This window comes from Brachyhypopomus gauderio, chromosome 4 (assembly GCF_052324685.1).
Source record: "Brachyhypopomus gauderio isolate BG-103 chromosome 4, BGAUD_0.2, whole genome shotgun sequence".
NCBI classification, from domain to species: Eukaryota; Metazoa; Chordata; class Actinopteri; order Gymnotiformes; family Hypopomidae; genus Brachyhypopomus; species Brachyhypopomus gauderio.
The window spans coordinates 9,766,712-9,780,179 of record NC_135214.1 but is presented as its reverse complement, the minus strand read 5'-3'; the positions used below and the strand labels follow the sequence as shown (position 1 = coordinate 9,780,179).

General features: G+C 37.8%; 2 protein-coding genes, 1 long non-coding RNA gene and 2 other non-coding genes across 6 annotated transcripts in view; 4 read left to right on the top strand and 1 right to left on the bottom strand.

Annotated features, from left to right (window-relative positions):
* The first annotated feature begins 1,014 nt into the window (after nt 1–1,014).
* On the top strand, nt 1,015–8,649 carry wdfy2 (WD repeat and FYVE domain containing 2). Its single transcript, XM_077002065.1, has 12 exons — nt 1,015–1,500; nt 2,312–2,379; nt 2,930–3,003; nt 3,647–3,701; nt 3,844–3,994; nt 4,740–4,852; nt 5,563–5,689; nt 5,937–6,042; nt 6,163–6,264; nt 6,460–6,590; nt 7,070–7,178; nt 7,331–8,649. Exons 1-12 carry the CDS (start codon nt 1,364–1,366, stop codon nt 7,358–7,360), a joined length of 1,203 nt encoding a protein of 400 aa, XP_076858180.1. The 5' UTR covers nt 1,015–1,363; the 3' UTR covers nt 7,361–8,649.
* A 151-nt stretch (nt 8,650–8,800) lies between these two features.
* Nucleotides 8,801–13,262, top strand: LOC143512123 (uncharacterized). Of its 2 annotated transcripts, XR_013130372.1 has the most exons (3): nt 8,801–8,895; nt 10,863–10,933; nt 12,135–13,262. It is a non-coding gene; the product is annotated as an uncharacterized LOC143512123 (long non-coding RNA). The 2 variants fall into 2 exon arrangements; XR_013130371.1 differs by having other exon boundaries at nt 10,863–13,262.
* trnal-caa (transfer RNA leucine (anticodon CAA)) lies at nt 9,215–9,324 on the top strand. The gene is made up of 2 exons: nt 9,215–9,252; nt 9,279–9,324. It is a non-coding gene; the product is annotated as a tRNA-Leu (tRNA).
* Nucleotides 9,620–9,729, top strand: trnal-caa (transfer RNA leucine (anticodon CAA)). Its single transcript has 2 exons — nt 9,620–9,657; nt 9,684–9,729. It is a non-coding gene; the product is annotated as a tRNA-Leu (tRNA).
* Nucleotides 10,099–13,468, bottom strand: part of rubcnl (rubicon like autophagy enhancer) — a 29,106-nt gene continuing 25,736 nt past the window's right edge. The window contains exons 11-13 of the mRNA XM_077002055.1: nt 12,151–12,304; nt 11,668–11,758; nt 10,099–10,708 (exon numbers count right to left, since the gene is read on the bottom strand). Of these exons, the coding sequence (XP_076858170.1) occupies nt 10,614–10,708; nt 11,668–11,758; nt 12,151–12,304 (340 nt within the window). The 3' untranslated portion in view covers nt 10,099–10,613. The remainder of the gene's footprint in view (nt 10,709–11,667; nt 11,759–12,150; nt 12,305–13,468) is intronic.

The following is a 13,468-nucleotide window of genomic DNA, read 5'->3' as shown; positions in this document are numbered from 1 at the left end:
ATTTCCTAAAATAGCTTTAATGTGAACACATGCTAACGTTGTTTAAAATATTTTTTAGATACTTACGGCCTACTCACTGCTAGACATGACAGTTGCCAGCAAGAAAGTGAATCGATGTCTTTTAAAGCATATCTATGTTTAAGATGTAACCAAGAATATAAAAAAGAATCTACAAAATATTCCACAAAAATTATATTGATACTATTATTGACTTTGCTATAACCTATTTGAAGCAATATTGATACCATTATTGACTTTGCTATAATCTATTTGTGAAGCTCTCTTGTAGAGGCAAATCATGAAAGAATTTTTTTGCAAAACATTCTGAGCTTCACATTTTATATATTGTTTATTGATTTATTTCCCCCCTCACAATTTTAGTAATAGACAATGAAGTTTATTATACAAAAATACAATGTATTTTTTGGCAGAGGCAAAATTGAACTCCTGTTTTAGAGTTATATTGTGTTTTAGATATATATTGTGTATAGTATAAAGTACAGTTTCCTTCCTCTAGTCAAAGTCAAAACTAGAGTGAAAGCCAGTACACACCTGCACCATCACTTTGAGTTACACAGAGTACTGGATCTCCAGTTACACTATCCTCTTGCCCTTCTCCTTTTAAGTTGCGAATCTTTATTGCAGCTCTCTCATATTACAGAATCATTATAGCACTTAGCAAGGAATACCACATACACTGCATTTTTTACTTATTGGTATAATATATTTATTGGTATAAGAACACACTGATATGCTGCGTATCGCTTTTTATCTAGATTCAAGAAACAACTGATGCCTGGTAGAGCGTTAAAAGGTGGGCTAGAATATCAGGTTTGGTTGTGACAGAAAGAAATTAACAAAAATAAAACATTGACTTTGTGTACAGTTCGAAAATAAGCACCGTATACAAACACAAGGCAGGAGAACGTATGCTGCAACAGTTTAGACATATAGTAAAAATATTATCATATTAAAAATATACTGTTACGTTCTATGACGTTTCACTTCCGGTTATTTACAGCACGGGCTTGAGGTCGGAACGCAAGTCTAAACTTTGCTGTACTAGAAAAACAAAAAACAAACTGAGAATATAACTTTTTGGCTTAGCTGCAAAATCTTGTCTGCAGGGCACAGCGATTTAAACAGAGAAAGGCTTCGACGTCATGAGAAATGTAGTTAGTTGAGCTCTGTGCTCTGGTCAGCTGACTTTCAGCATCTCTGTCACAACTCGGCATATAGTCGGGGTAATAGGCTCTTGAAAAGGGGCCGGGGCAGTTCTACTGACAACCGTTGACCCTTGCAGTCATGCTAGGGTGTTATGTTTTCGAAAAAGGGGCCAAAATAACGCAGCGTTAACTTCCTTATGGCGGCTGAAATTCACCCTCTTCCACAAGCTCGGAAGCCTGTTCTGTTGAGTAAGATTGAAGCGTTTCAAGACGTGGTGAACACGGCAGTGATTATACCAAAGGAGGATGGCGTTATTAGCGTCTCTCAAGACAGGTAGGATTGGGCTGCGCGTCTGGATGGGCGTCAGGGGCGCGAATTAAAGGTAAATTAGGTTAGCTAGGCAACAATAGGTTTGAATTAAATATATTGCGTACATAGGCTTGCGTACAAGACATAAAGAGAGTCAAGACCCCCACGTAAAACCCACACACGATCACACTAATAATTGCTTCACCGTCCGTGTTATTTGATACTCCCGATAACCTGAAGGCCCCCAACCCCTTAAGCCCGCAGCTAGGTAGTTATTCAGCTAGTTAGCCAGGTTAGCTAGCGTCGAACGGCGCTGCGCGAGGGCGAACAGGTCGCGTGCAGGTACGCGAGCGATCTCGCATACTTCTCAAACTGTACTTGTGTGCACATGTGATAAAATAGTTCAAGACTGAAAAGACACAGCTAAAGCTTATTTCTAACCCACGATTGCCAGGCAGAATCAACCGTTCCTTAACATCTAGCGTAGAATAGCGTAAAGTCAGAAAACATGTAAACTATTCGATGGTTATTTTATATTCATTTTAAATACAGTTTACTGTATTTGCGTAGCCTTATTGATTTTTATTATATTATTGATGATAAATATTGATAAAAAATACACAGATTAGTCTAGTCATCAGGATGATTTGTAGACGACTCTAATGTTTTCACTCACAGTTTTAAGATTAAAGTGTTGAAGCATAACAGAATGAAGTTGAATTCTGTCTTAAAATAGCCTGTATAAAAATCCAGATGTTGGAACACTTTATGGAATAATGTGTAAATATTGCAATCAACAGATGCACTCAATGTAAATCTTTTCTGTTTTTCTTAGGACGGTCAGAGTTTGGCTGAAGAGGGATAGTGGACATTATTGGCCCAGTGTGTACCATACAATGCCGGGTGAGTTGGCTCCACTTTTGCTGCTGACCACAGAGGTTTAGCTGAGCTAGAAGTCGTCAAATACCAAACTGGGTAATGGAGTGTTTATCCCATGCAAATGTTGACACACACTGGACAAAAATGCAACCAAGTGGTTGTTTCTTTAAACAGGATGTAACTAGAATTGCACCTTTATTTCTCTTTGTTACTTATCAGTCTACATTACAATTTAAGCAGAAAGCAGAGCCACCATGGTTTAATGTGAAAGATGTGGTGAAGGACAGGACAGACAGAGACTGAGCTATAGATCACTGGTTTTAGCACTGTTAGAGACCCGAGTTTAAACTAGTTAAATCAATCCCACTGCTTGTATCCTGTGAGCATGCTCAGCTTCCCTTTTCACATTTCCTGTTGATAGTCCACATTTTCTTCCAAACTGGTTTTTGATTGTGAAATCCTACAGATCAGTCTACATTTAGCAAGTAAAAGTGTGCCTGTGCATATGTGTCTGTGTCCATCGGAATGTGTTTGTTTTTATAGCCATCATGATTTCTGTCTTGCTGTGTTGTAGCTCCTTGTTCGTGTATGTCTTTCAACCCAGAGACCAGGAGACTTTCTGTTGGGATGGACAATGGAGTTGTATCTGTGAGTGAGCGAAACAAAACCTTAATGTGTAACCTTCACAAACATTATTTTCAGTCCATTATATCCCAGCACTGCAGCCATCAGTAACCAATCTTTCCTCATAAAATTGTTGAGATTGAGTTATCACCTATTTGCAATATTTCTATTCCACAACATAATCAAAGTTACATTTATTTGTAAGGAGACTTTTACAACAGCTGTTGTCACAAAGCAGCATGTCCAATTCCAAGCCAGTGAGCCCAGTGAGCAAGCCAGAGGTGACAGTGGCAAGCAAAAACTAGAGCAGGAGGAAGAAACCTTGAGAAGGACCAAGACAACTTGGCAAATACTTCAGATATTGCTTCTATTACAGAGACCACAAAAATTGTCATGTTGTTGTTGGTCGAGTGTCTATTTGTTGGAAACATTGACCACTTTTATGCCTCTACATTTAATTTTTCAACTACCATGCATTTTTAATGCATGTGGAACTTTAAAAAGTAAAGTAACTCATAATTGTTATAGCCAGTGTATAATTTAGTAAGATGATGAAAGAAGCCTTTATTTTTTAAATGGCTCTACAAAAATATTTGGATCTCATTATGATTATTTTATTTGGCATGTTAATCTAACTAAAGTTTTTGTGTGTGTATGATCTTTCCAGGAGTTTATTTTGTCTGAAGACTACAATAAAATGACTCCAGCTTGTTCATATCAAGGTGAGTACAGGGGCTATAACGAATCATACGTCATAAGTCATAATTTTTTTCTCCATTTTTGTTTGGGCATATACAGTGTACACAGTACATATGCATGGTCTTTGCTCTATTTGTGTGTGTGTGTGTGTGTGTGTGTGTGCAGCACATCAGGGTGGTGTTACAGTGGTGCTGTTTGTGTTGGAGATGGAGTGGGTCCTAAGCACAGGCCAGGATAAGAGCTTTACCTGGCATTGTTCAGAAAGTGGCCAGCAGCTGGGCACCTACAGGACCACAGCATGGGTGTCTGGACTTCAGTATCCTTTAAAACACTCACAGCCTCATTCATGGTATATTGGTGAAGTATAGAGTAGAGTTTCAGATAATTCACTGAAGAAGCAAACAAAAAAACCCAGAAAATTGCACCAGATGTTGCTTTGTGAGGAGTGGAAATGCATGCAGTTTTGTTGGCTATTCTCTCACTGTTGAAGGAAGAATGCATAATACATTTTGGGTCATGTAAATAGAACTTCTCCATGAATGTAAAATGCATTAGCATCACATTATATTCAAATTTGGGTGGCCGATTCATCACTCAACAATTGGCTTCAGAAATAATAAAGGCAGTATGTTCTAGGAAAACCCCAAAGTGTATAGAGAGAAATCAAAGAAGAAAACTGATATTGATTACCTCTTCTAGTAAGATGCCTGAGAGGGTCCTGAGTAGAGGCAATCCTGTCTAGTAATTTAAGTTGAGATATATACACACACACACACACACTCTGACATGCACAGATTATTGCCATGGTCACCTTTGTAGATGGAGTTTACTATGTATTAGAGACAGTATTGTAATTTGCTGTCTGTCTCTGCAGACAGGTCCTCTCTTCAGTGAGATCAAAATAAGACTGTTACTCTCATGTAAAACAGTGTAATCACAAAAATACAAAAAATGTTTATTCTACATGGAAATAAAATGCCTGACATTGCCACATTACAGCAAGCTAGCCTGTCTTTGTGACATTAGGAGAAATGGGTATTTTTTCCTTGAAAATCTGTTAGATTTGATGTGGAGACCAGACATGCATTTGTGGGTGACTATTCTGGTCAGGTGACCATTTTGAAACTGGAGCAAGATAACTGTAGTCTGGTCACCACTTTCAAAGGTCACACTGGTATGTACTATATACGTAATTTTACAAAAACTGCACATTAGCATTTAGAAAACATATCGAAAAGAAGACCTATGCTATGCCTAGGTGATTGACAATAGTATATACTTTTCATATATAATATTATCAATATTTCAATATACTATGAAATTTAGGTTACACTATTGCAAGGGACATGTTGCAATAGTTTAATCTTAACAGAAGCAGTTGCCAGCCATAATCTTAAGTACACTTTAGCTAGTTCAGCCCTACTTGTAAAGTCCTTAATGGCCTAGCTCCAACATATCATCCTGATCTCTGGATTTCTTGTAACCAATCATGACCACTTTGTTCTGCTAAGACAGACCTACTGGTAATCACCAGCAACTCTTGTAGGAACATATTTCCCTTATATACATTCTAATATCTGAATCCTTGTGCTAGAAAGTATTACAGGAGCAATCTCTCAGTGTCTTTTTAAATCCAGATTTAAGACTTGCTTGTTTATTCTTCTGTAATTTGCTGGGCTCTTTATTTAGTTTTTTTAATCAGAAACCCATAGTTGTTTATTTCTATATAAAATCCAAACATCTTAATAATGCTTAATTATTTTGCTATATAATACTAATACAATTTCATTTTAGTATTATTATTATGGCATGTGAGGACAGTAAAAAAAAAATTTATATCTTTTCTTTAAATGTGTGTGTGCCCATGTGTATGTATGTGTGCAGGCAATGTGACTGCTTTGTATTGGGATCCAGTACAGAGGGTTTTATTTTCTGGAAGTTCTGATCATTCCATTATTATGTGGGACATTGGGGGACGGAAAGGAACAGCCATTGAACTCCAGGGGCACAAGTAAGAAATGTGGAAATATACATGTGTGTAGACACACAAAACTGGCTGTCATACACGTACTCACATATGACAGAGCCCAGTAGTGCTCTGTATAATTTGGGTATGTTTATTAATATATTCATTGAAGTGATGTACTTCAATGGTGGGAGTCATTTCCGTTATGAATTTCTGTATGTGTGTGTGTGTGCATGTGTGTGTGCGTGCACACATGGGTGCTTTTGCCTCTTTTGTGTGTTTGTCCGTTCAGTGATAGGGTACAGGGTCTGTGCTATGCCCCACACACTCGTCAACTTATCTCCTGTGGGTCTGATGGAGGAATTGTTGTCTGGAACATGGATATTGCACGACAGGAGGTGATGGAGAGACAGATTTGCTTACATGTGCTTAGGAAAGTGTGCTGTGTAAGCAAACTAGTGTGCACATAAACGGTCATGTAAAGATGTGTGTGTGTGTGTGTGTGTGTGTTCTCTCAGACTCCAGAATGGCTTGACAGTGACTCTTGTCAGAAGTGCGAACAGCCTTTCTTCTGGAATTTTAAACAAATGTGGGACACTAAAAAGATTGGCTTGCGCCAGGTAACCTTCTCATGCACAATCTGCTCAGATACTACATACCCAATATTTGCACAATTCCCAAAACTTCAAAAATATTCATATTCACTAGTGGGCAGTATAACACTCAATTGGACTTGCCATTAATTAAGCACCTGAGCAATCTTACCCTAGTCATTGCAGACTGTAGCTGAAGCTGTGCCTGTTTTCGTTTTCCAGCATCACTGCAGGAAGTGTGGGCAGGCCGTCTGCGGGAAGTGCTCATCCAAACGCTCCACCATCCCACTCTTGGGCTTTGAGTTTGAAGTGCGGGTGTGTGACAGTTGCCATGAGTCCATCACTGATGATGAGTAAGTGGCCTCCATGCTTTCCAGGCTTTACACTGTTGGCATACCTGATCCAATTTACCTGCTGACTGCTTGTTTGCAGATCTGGGCTTAAAGGTGTTCACCGGTTAGCAGAAAGTTAGCTGTGTTTTTGGATTATTAAAATACTCTCCACATAGAAATCATTTTCAATAAAGAAATAACCACTTTCACAATTATCAGTGTGTTATTCAGTCAGCAGCTATTTTCTATGTTGCTCTTTGCTCCAAAGGCTCCTTTTGCTAATATGTAGAACTTTTCCTTTTATTTTTTTATTATTTTTATTTTATTTTAAGAATCACAGCTTGGATTAATTCATAAATAGTTGTCTAGATGAATGTAACGAATTAGATTAAAATAGTTTTGTACTGTGTTTTTGGATCTGTTCAGTGTTTGATATAAAATCTACATGCTGTGTGGTGATGACTGAAATGCACTAAAGTTTCATTTGATTGTTTTGTAAGACGAGCACCCACAGCAACATTCCACGACAGCAAGCATGCAGTTGTGCACATGCACTATGAGCCGACCAGGAGCTGGTTGCTGACCTCTGGTGCGGATAAAGTCATTAAGGTCAGGCTACAGCTTAGGAGTGCAATGCGCGCGCACACACACACACACAAAACGAGCTCTATGAGTATCATGTGGTTTTCAAAAATTGAATTTACATTTCGATACAGAAGGTTATATTTACATTGTGTGTGCCTATTTACATGTGTCTGTAGCTATGGGACATGACGCCTGTGGTATCCTGAAGGTCATTTTTACCATGAACAGCAGTGATTGGCACAGCTTCTGTGTGGATGGAAAAGTTAGGTGCTGTTGACCATAGATCCTCTTCGTCACTGCTGAGAGGTTGAGAGGTTTGAAAGTTTCTGTCTGTGTGCATCATCAAATCTAGAGCCCTGCATACAGTGCACATACAAGAAAGAAATATAGAACTCAAGGAAGTCCAGCACTGGCAAAAAGGGTTGAGGTTTTGGCTAAACAGCCACCTAAGATTATGTGCATGAGTACACATGTGTATGTGTATGTGTTTGAGAGAGGAAGAGTGGTGTGGGACCATGAATGGCCATATTAAAATGGGCTATTCTGGTGTAATCATGTTCTATCTAAGTACGTAAAATGTGTTAACTCTTGTAAACCTAGTGTGGCCATACACAATCTGTGAACATTCAACACATGCATAAATTATTGTTCTATATAGTTAAAGGCATAGTTTAAAAAAACGCCTTTTCCTTGTTTAATTATTTTACGTAATTTTTGTGTCAACTCACATTTATCACAGCTTATGGATCATGGAAGATTGACTTGATATTGAACAAAACTAAATTAAACCGGCACCATTTGGCTGTAATATATATTGTGATAACTGTTTGCATATTGCAGACAAAGCCCCCTTCCTGGCATTATTTATTTTTTCTGAAAATAATGGTTTACCTGATTCTGGTTTGACAGAGAAAATTGCATGGGAGCTCATAGGCTGCTGCATTCTCCATACTACAGGATGTTTTTCAATGCACATAAAAATGTTTATGGATGGACACCTTAGGCTATGAGTGTAAGATGGAAAAATACCTCTGTGGTAGGTAATGCAGGTGCTATGAAACTGGTCCCCCATGCATCTTAGGCCATGTTGACACGTCCTGTAAAATGTGGCCTAATACACATAATTTAGATAATTTGTGGAGAAAGTTCTCTTGCTGCCATGCGTTAAGTAATTAGCAGCTAGAAATGACATAGTCCAGTTGTATTAACAAGTCATAGTGCTTTACAAAGTGGTTTTCCTTTTCCCCAGTTATTTTGCAGTCGTATTTGCACATAGGCTAGTACAGGTCAGATGCTTTAAAATCAATTTAGATGGAGGGTCTGGCATTGAAAGTACGGGGTGGGTACCTTCTGTGGCAAGTTACCTTTTAAAATACTGACAGTGCTGAAAATGGCAACCGTGTTCATCAAAATGTCAACCGTGTTCATCCCTTTGGTTCATATTATGTTGACTCTTGTACTTTTCGGTGTAATAAAACTACATCTGTGTACGGTACCTTTTTTGTCATTGCTGCATATGCATTTATACACTTCAGTCATTTTGGGATTTCTACAGTAATGTTTAGAAAGTTAGAAGTAATGCACATTATTGTCCCCAGAAATATTATACCAGTATTTATAGTTTGACATCAAATTGTGATGATGTATTTGAAGCTGCGCTTCGAGAACCCGCTTCAATGAGTTTTTATGCAGGCTGCTAGTCTTTTTACTCATCCATATTGTTTTTTGGCTGGCTAATGTGGTAAGATGAACGAGTCAGTGCTAGCTACCCATGTACTACCTAATTAGCTAAGCTACATACCATACAAAAGTTTAAGAATTTACCAATGTTAACGTTAGTTAGCTAGCTGGCTAAATGTTTTATATCTTGCTGTAATTAAGGAAATAGCTAACGCTATGTCTTGGAATTAAGTAGGTAGATCCGGTAGGTAACGTCTAGGAAAGATATTAGTGGAGGGTAACTAAATAAAAACTTTATTAGCATGTAACAAAGTTAGCTTATAGCTAACGCTGGCTTAGTAATTAATAGAATAGTGGTCATGTAGTCATGACGGTAGTATGTCAGGATGGCCGAGTGGTCTAAGGCGCCAGACTCAAGGTTTACACCTTCCTCCTCAAAGGGAATTCTGGTCTCCGAATGGAGGCGTGGGTTCGAATCCCACTTCTGACACAAACTTTTGATGTGTTATTGCATGATAACTCCGAATATTTTTTTGGCCATGGTATACAGTACAATATATGGCATTTCACACGATGACGTGACAAATTATCATTGCGGTCGTAAAATGTTTGCATAACGCTCAAAGCCAGTGGGCGGTTAAACATACTTTTGTTACGGGAGCAATGCTAATAGTTAATTGGGGAGTGGGTGTTGTGAATACTGGGTAGAAGAACAAATTTAAATACTAGAGAAATGTTAACAATCGCCCGCAATCATAGCTCATATAGTTGGAGGGTTTTGCAGTGTCAGGATGGCCGAGCGGTCTAAGGCGCCAGACTCAAGGTTCATACCTTCCTGTACAAAGGGAATTCTGGTCTCCGAATGGAGGCGTGGGTTCGAATCCCACTTCTGACAAGACTTTTACTTCTTGACAAGTCATAGTAAATCCAATGAGGAAACCAATTAAAAAAACTTAGAAAATCTAATATGAAGGAAACAGAATCGTTTTCAATGTCATTAAATACAAATAACTTAATAAATATAAAACAAGGGTGTAAGAATAAATGACAGCAAGGAGCATTTTTTTCTAAGGATTTTAAAGTATTTGTTTAACGCTTGGTATTTTCTATGAATATTTGTAAACCAGTTGCTGGTTAGTAGCTAAAGTAGCTTGTTTAATAAAATACACAAAACCTTTATATTGCTACATTATTACATTACAATATATTATTTATGGTAAATTAGGACAAATATGTAGTGTGATTTATAGGCTAATATATTTAATGTAAATACAATGTTTTCATGTAAAAATATCATGATAACACTGGAAAAAACAGATTAGTTAAGAAAATACTAGCTGTTAAATAAATAATGAAAATAAACCACAGCATCACTTTATGATCATGTTTTATAATTTAAGATTCACAATTCAAAGATTCTTCATTATCAATTCCCTGTGTCCAGGACATAGAGGAATCAAGATGCTTTTTCTCTCTCTGTACAGCAAGTAGATTAAAGGAAGAAAAAATACCAACAAACACACACTGGTTACAAAGACAGTCCTCTGCCTGAGTCTGTTTCTCTATTCATGTCTATACAAACACAATATAAAGATAATGAAAAAAATATATATATACAAATATACACTGATCAAACAGACAATCCTCTGCCTGCCATCCACCTCCATACAATCAATACAATACACTGGTCTCCAACCACGTACTAAATACAATCAAGTGGAAACTAATTGGAAAAAATAGTAAAAAATATGTGGTTTCCTTGAAGACCCAGAGGCTCTTTCAGGCATCCTGGAGGCTCTTTCGGCTTTGCAGTCGATCACATTTAGGGCAGGGGTCACCTCGGAAACATACTGTATGAAAACAAGCCCTGCAGTCTGAGAGAAACACACAGATATGGAGTGGGAGAGAGTGGAGTGTGTTAAGGACTTTCTTGGCATTTGGCTGGCAACAGCTACACACTTCTTGTTGTACAAAGTCACTTTTTTGAAAAACGCCCATAAATATTTGTTATTTTATGTCTATTTTCAGTGGAGCTTTTGAAAAAAGTACAAGATGCTACAGTGCCGTCTGCTGGACCAAACTGCACCTGCACTTCCTAGGTAGGGTAAATAATTTAAAGACGTTTTTGTGATATATATACACACTATATTGCCAAAGGTATTTGCTCACCTTCCTTGACTCACATATGAGCTTACATCCTATTCCTAATCCATAGGGTTCAATATGACGTTGGTCCACCCTTTGAAGCTAGAACAGCTTCAGCTCTTCTGGGAAGGCTGTCCACAAGGTTTAGTAGTGTGTTTAGTAGTGTGTGGGGATTTTTGACCATTGTTCCAGAAGCGCATTTGTGAGGTCACATATTAATGTTGGATGAGGCGGCCTGGCTCTCAGTCTCCACTCTGATTCATCCCAAAGGTGTTCTAATGGGTTGATAGCTGGATGGGTGAGCGAATACTTTTGGCAATATAGTGTTTCACATTTATGATAGTACATTTATCAATAACATGGCAATAATATACATTCGGGGGGTGGGGGGGTGGATATGGTCTCTGGCAAGTACAGGCTCTAGCAAGGGAAGGAAAACAAATTATCCTGTCAACACCCACCCAATCTGGACAAGGAAGCTTGTCCATCAGCCATGCTCTACATGCACAATGTAAAAACTGAAAAGAATATCTGTCAATTTTCAAAACAGTGACTATACATTTAACAAGTCTTCATTTCCAACTGGTAATATTAAACAAGTGCAAAGTAGTAAAAGCCTGGGTAAGATTAAATTATGTTGAGCCACATTCAATCAGCAGAGGAAACAGGAAGGTAAGTGGCATCTGACCTGGGCAGCGTGTGCAGATGTCTGTCTGGAAGGGAAAGAGCACTTCCTGACCATGACAGAACTCACAGATAAAGCCTTTGGCCTGACACAACTACAAAGAGAAAATCATTTTCATGAATTGAACAGTCCATACAAACTCAGCCATCAGTTGTTTGGCACATTTTAAACATAATTCCACTATTGTGATTATTTTATTATTCTGCTTTGATTCTTGTTTTTAATATATTGTACTTTCCAGGTAATGTTCATATTAAATTTATGTAGTTATTACATTACTGAGACTGCAGTAAATAATTTATCACAAACTAGAATTTAATATCTGCTTAGATCAAGAATGTTGTGACAATAATTAGTAGTTTTAAAAGTGCAAAGAACTGGTACTGCTTGTGTCATTAAGTGGTAGAGGAGGTAGAGGCAGAACAAAACAGTGTTGAACTGTTCTGCTGGTCTCTATATTACATCTGCAGTGGCAGTTTGACATACCTCACATGACTCCACGTGGTTTGTAGCTGTCCGGAGCATGGTTTTTGCCATGTTTATAAGCTGACCTCGTTTGATCCTGACGAGGTCATCCATGGAGAAGCGATGGGGCTCATCAGTCAGGTGAGAGGGAAGCTGCTGGAACTCAGCTAGGACCCTTTCAACAGAAACATCAGCCTCAAAACTAATTAAGACCACACAGATAAGACAACTTACATAAAATATGTATATTTCTCTCCTTCCCCTAGCCTTAATCACTTCTATTCTGAACACATGAGATTTTCAAGATTTTAATTGTGGTTGTTCATGTTAGTTTTATTTGTTTTTATTCTTTTTTTAAAGCTTAGTTTTAGTTTAGTTTTCATTAGTTCTAGTATTAGTTTTAGTTTTTTCAAACTTTGGGTTATTTGTCAGGTGCCGGATTAAAAAAAGGTCAAAGTAAATATTGTTTAATAAAAACTAATCAAAAGATACCATTAAAAAATGCATTTAATTACTGTTGAACAACCAACTGTCCACAAAACAGTACACAAGATAGCAGCCCTAAGTGCAAAATATGTAGCCTATACTGAAAATTGCTAAGGACAGACACGAACATAAGAACGTAACCCTATTTTGGTTCGAGTGAAAATCGAAACTTTTTGAAGGTAATTGAGTCACACAGTCGTGTTGACATCCAGTCTCAACACATTAACCAGGGCATCCTCCCGCTTGTGGTTTTCCTGCATCTGCATATTAACTAACCAGGAGCTATTTGATCACTGGTGAAAACGGTTCATTATGGTTGTCTCCTTCCCGGTGCTACCTAGCCGAGATGTTGCTTCTCGGAGCTACTCAGAGAGGCTAGCTTATCAAGGTACTGGCAGTTAGCCCTATTGTGTGAGCTTTGAGATTCGTGGGGTTTTTCCTCTTGAGAACTACTCCATATATTTTATAACCTGTTTCCACTACAAGACATGTAGTCTTTCTCGTAGTCATATAAAAAAAAACCCATACAGGACTCTGCCATTTTCTCCCAAATTTTGTTGTCGTAATTTTGCAGGCTAGCATACTCTAAACAAGAAACAACATGTTGGACCACGAGTTGCCGAACGGTTCTGTCAGCTAATGTTAAACTTCTAGTGAAAAAAAATCGATTTCATGTCAGTCCACAAGACTTATAAATAAATTGACATGAAAACGAAGGGTATCCTATCTATAATTTCAGAACGTTAGTTAGTTTTCTAAACATGTAATACAGTTACAGTTAGTTATCGTTTTTTCTTTTAATTACCATTACTATTTATTTCAGTTAACGAAAATGTTTTTTCAATATCAGTTT